At 40.3% G+C, this 4,655-nt stretch overlaps 1 protein-coding gene across 1 annotated transcript; it reads right to left on the bottom strand.

Annotated features, from left to right (window-relative positions):
• Positions 1–7: 7 nt before the first annotated feature.
• On the bottom strand, positions 8–4,641 carry LOC102035429 (ATP synthase subunit alpha, mitochondrial; the record flags this gene model as incomplete). Its single annotated transcript, XM_005431508.2, has 8 exons — positions 8–235; positions 366–517; positions 1,150–1,298; positions 1,443–1,609; positions 1,689–1,862; positions 2,633–2,802; positions 3,874–3,952; positions 4,570–4,641. Coding segments are annotated over 8 exons (1,191 nt in total), but the record flags the coding sequence as incomplete, so codon positions are not given.
• Between the last annotated feature and the right edge of the window lie 14 nt (positions 4,642–4,655).

The raw sequence follows: 4,655 nt of genomic DNA, 5'->3' as shown, positions 1-4,655 counted from the left end.
GAAGTCCTACCTGTCCATCAGTGATGGAGATGACATTGGTTGGAATGTAAGCAGACACATCACCAGCCTGAGTTTCAATGACAGGCAAGGCGGTCAGAGAGCCGCCTCCAAAGGAGTCATTCATTTTGGCTGCTCTTTCCAGCAGTCGAGAGTGCAGGTAGAACACATCACCTGGGTAGGCTTCACGGCCAGGTGGACGACGCAGCAGCAGCGACATCTGACGATAGGCAACAGCCTGCATGGTATAAAGAAAGCTTTCAGACCTCAGAAGCTCATTTCACATTTTGGATTTCTAAACTTGAAGTGATGTTACAGCTATAAACACCAATGTTAGACTATGAGGCCTATAAACAATGTTTCCTGACCTGCTTGGACAAGTCATCATAGATGATTAATGCATGTTTTCCATTGTCTCTGAAGTATTCACCCATGGAGCAGCCTGAATAGGGAGCCAGATACTGAAGGGGTGCTGCATCAGATGCGGTGGCAGACACCACAATAGTGTACTTCATGGCATCTGTAAAGAATTGGAGAAACACATCACTGAGTATATTACCTCACCATGCCTGTAATCAGCAAATGCAACAAACATGTGAAATAATAAGTTGCTAAAGCAAGCCCAGGCAGCACCACTACATTGTTACAGGAAAGCCCACTGTACTAAACTAACATGTTTTTGCCCTATTACATATGCAGCCTTGGTCAACTGTTCCTGAAAAGATGCTACCATTTAATCCCTTATGTTTGGGCAGTCAAGTCTCTCTCTTTTAACTGCCATTCACACTTACATGCATATGAAACACATCAAGTCCATGTAAATACTTGTAGGCCATAGCTTGTCACCAGGCCTGCCAAGAGGAACCTCTCAACTCTGCTAGGAAAAAAAAAAATAGGCTGACTTTTCCAGAAAAAACTCAGCAGTTTTGGGACCTCAAAATAGTCTTCTAATGCGATGTAGCAAAAATAGGGGGTTGTTTTCCCCCCAGATATCTAGAAAGATTTCTTGTCCACAAAAGTAGTTCATTCATTTAATCAAAAAAGGAATTCTGTCTATACTTGCAGCTAGGAGAGGTCACAGCAGTATTCAGCATTATAATGAGAACAGGATGTTACTAGTTATCAGGCTCAACCACCTTCAAAAATCTGTACCTGCATCAGTGAGCCTCTTCACCAGCTGAGCAACAGTAGATCTCTTCTGGCCAATTGCAACATAGATACAGTACAGCTTCTTCTTCTCATCTGTCCCATCATTAAAACGTTTCTGGTTGATTATTGTGTCAATTGCAATTGAAGTTTTCCTGGGTAACACAGAGGTTGGTAAGTTAAGCTGCCTGCAGTTCTCCCAACCTCTACACAGTTTTGTATTCAGTTCTGTACATTGGTGCACACTGCACTCAAGTCTCTCTTAAAGGAAACTTTTTTGGCTTGAGTATTTAACTTACCCGGTCTGCCTGTCACCAATTATCAGTTCACGCTGGCCACGACCAATTGGCACCAAGCTGTCTACAGCCTTAATCCCAGTCTGCATAGGTTCACGCACAGAGATTCTGGGAATTATCCCAGGGGCCTTTAAGCCAACTCTCCTACGCATCTTAGATGCAACAGAACCCTTAAAAAGAAGAAAGAAATCGTTGCAGTCTGTATCACATAGATACAAGCAGAGGTAGTAAGCACCTAGTTACACTTACCTTCCCATCAATTGGATTACCCAGGGCATCTACAACACGGCCCAGCAGCTCTTCCCCAACTGGAACATCCACAATGGCACCAGTCCTCTTCACAACATCCCCCTCCTTGATCAGTCTGTCATTACCAAACACAACAACACCAACGTTGTCGGGCTCCAAATTCAAGGACATACCCTAGGACAAAGGTCACATTATACTGAGAAAACCCATACCAACATCTACAAAAACTATCACAGTTTAATATCAATGTGATCATTCTACAGTGTAGAGTATCCCACATAATCTACCTCAATCTTATTTGTAACAATAGTCAATGTGCTGCTTTTATGAACAATGCATCTATTTCCATATTGGTTAGAGAACCTGCCTGCCTAAGCCTTCAACTTAGCACATAATTATACTGCAGCAGTCTAGCATTCTCATTTATCTCTCTAAAAAGAACAGAAAGGATAAGCAGGATTCAAATACAACATTTATCTCTTGCCTAGGAATTGTATGAGGGAAAAACGCTAGCTTATTTCTCTAGCCAAGGCGAGTTAGGTTATAAAAATTATAAGAGCTGTTGCAGTACTCTCAGAATAGTCAGACAGCTTTTTTATTCTAATATAAAACAAGGCTGTTATTCAACAGTAAACAAAAAAGCCTGCATGAAACCAAAGAAAACAAAATCCAATAGAAGATTAGTTCTTCTACTTCCTAGATGAAGACACACAAAATTTAAGTGTTAGCCAAGAACCAGACACTGAAAGCAAAGTGTTATGAATTCAAAGAATATTTGCTTTTTGTAGCATTACATTAATTAGTTACTACTTATTAAAGTTGAAATTAAGTTTGCAAGAGGTTCATATGGGTACCTCCAAGAACAGTCTCATTCTCCTTTAAAAGTCTTTCTTTTTAAAAAAATATATTTCTAGGCTAAACAAACTGCTTTAGTGAAAGCTTACCTTCAATCCAGAAGAGAATTCAACCATTTCTTCTGCTTGGACATTTCTTAGGCCATACACGCGGGCAATACCATCACCAATTGAGAGCACACGGCCAGTCTCCTCAAGTTCAGCAGAGGTGTCAGCTCCCAAAATACGTTCCTCAAGAATAGAGGATACCTCAGCAGTACCTGGAAAGAGACATTTCACACCTGACTTAGCACATTAAGGCAAGATATGAATTCAGTAAGCTTGTCTTGAATTCACAGGTCAAGGTGCTCTCTCTGGTATGCCACGAAGTCTAGCAAGCAACATGCTAGATGCACAAGAAAAATAACAGCTTCTGTATTCCCAGCTAAGGAAAGCAGCTTCAACACATCATTGCATGATAGCTCCAATTAAAACATTGATGACTGTTTAGTTACCAGCTTCCTTCATGTCTTACACTATTAACAATCTCTCACTCTAAAAAGAAATTAAATAATTAGTCTTAGGCTAAGAACAGACATTCTCACTCCACTTGCAGAGAGGCTACTTAAACTGGAGGCATCAAAACACCCTGTGATTTGCAATCCAAGATCCAAATATATTTAAAGGAACTTGATACATTTAAGAAGCAAGTTGTTCAATATAAGCTGTAAAAATGTATTCTCCATATTCCTCAAACTTGTTTGGCAGTGTACATCCAACAACTCTTTATTTCCCCAGCCAGGAAACAGTAAATAAAATTGCGAAATTTTTATTTCCTTATACATTTAATAACGCCAAGCCACTTTGAAAATTGTATATGAAGTACTATCAAAAACACAGCTATGCAAGGCCACTGTTTTCTCTAAACACCAAAATGCTGGCAGCAAAAAGTTATGCTAAAGGATAAAACACTGGCAGGCCTGGGAGTCATCTGTTCCTTCATACTTTTATAAACAAGACAGAAAACTAGAAGTTGAGGCTTTTTATTTTCCCAAATAATTCTGCAAGAGTTCTGAATATCAGAATAAAATAATTCTGAATGGAATCCTCACAAAGCACGTAAACTGTGTAAACTGACATGTGACCACTCCTTGGTTTGGGCATAATCTAAAGAGTTATTAAAGTGAAGTCTGCTGGATGTGACTATGCAAAAGTTCAGTTAAATACTGTCAGTACATAAATGTCCTCAAGCATTCTGTCAACTGATACACGCACCATATTCAAATTTCCTTTTGTCTGATAGACCAAGTTCTTAAACCACACTGTTATATGAAGACCTTCCTCAGACTCACCAGTTTTCTGAAAGCATGTTTTGGAGGCATGGAGGCTTCTTGTAGCAACAAACACTGCACCCAGGGTGTTTCTGGAAATCTAAAACAAGTAATTGCTTCAGTAACAGTAAAATTTCCTCATTCATTAAAAAAAAGGTTGAAAGATAATACTGTGACATTTTTGACCATGAGCTTATAAATTTAATGTCTCTCAGTTTTGAGTTTAGCTCCACAGCACTCCAATCACAAGTTTTAATTATGGAACCAAATCCAGCATTACTAAGCAAGGACAGCTGGTAAAAGAGATTGCTCTAAGTTATTCGCCGCATTTTTCTGCATTGCACTGCTGTCACCACCACAGTACCACAGCAGATCCCAAAGCAACACCTCCACTCGCTTGCCAACTTCGTGCTGAACACCAAATGCTTGGGGCAGAAAGAAATCACCACAACCCCCACGGTTCTCCACAAGAGAGAAATAATACTGTGTCTTCTAAGGGTTGGCCTTCCTAAAAAAAAAAAAATTATCGGCAAAATTGCTGGTATGGCTAGAACATAGACGAGAGCAAAAATAACGACCAAAAAAACAAAATAAATCTGTGATAACAAATGCAATAAAATGTTATAATCTTATGTCCTAAGTAAAGCTCCCAGTACAGCTCCAGGCACCGTTAATGCTATTTCTCTGAACGCCTGGGCAGGCGTCTCCTCCGTTCACCTTCTCAAGGGACACCAGCGGGAACAGGTCGGGACAGATCTTCACACCCTCACTCTTCCCGACCAACACGGGGGTGGGGGGGGAAA

Source organism: Geospiza fortis, unplaced genomic scaffold (genome assembly GCF_000277835.1).
Source record: "Geospiza fortis unplaced genomic scaffold, GeoFor_1.0 Scaffold7291, whole genome shotgun sequence".
In the NCBI taxonomy this organism is placed as follows: domain Eukaryota; kingdom Metazoa; phylum Chordata; class Aves; order Passeriformes; family Thraupidae; genus Geospiza; species Geospiza fortis.
The sequence above is the reverse complement of the archived record's forward strand: the minus strand, read 5'-3'. Positions and strand labels throughout refer to the sequence as shown.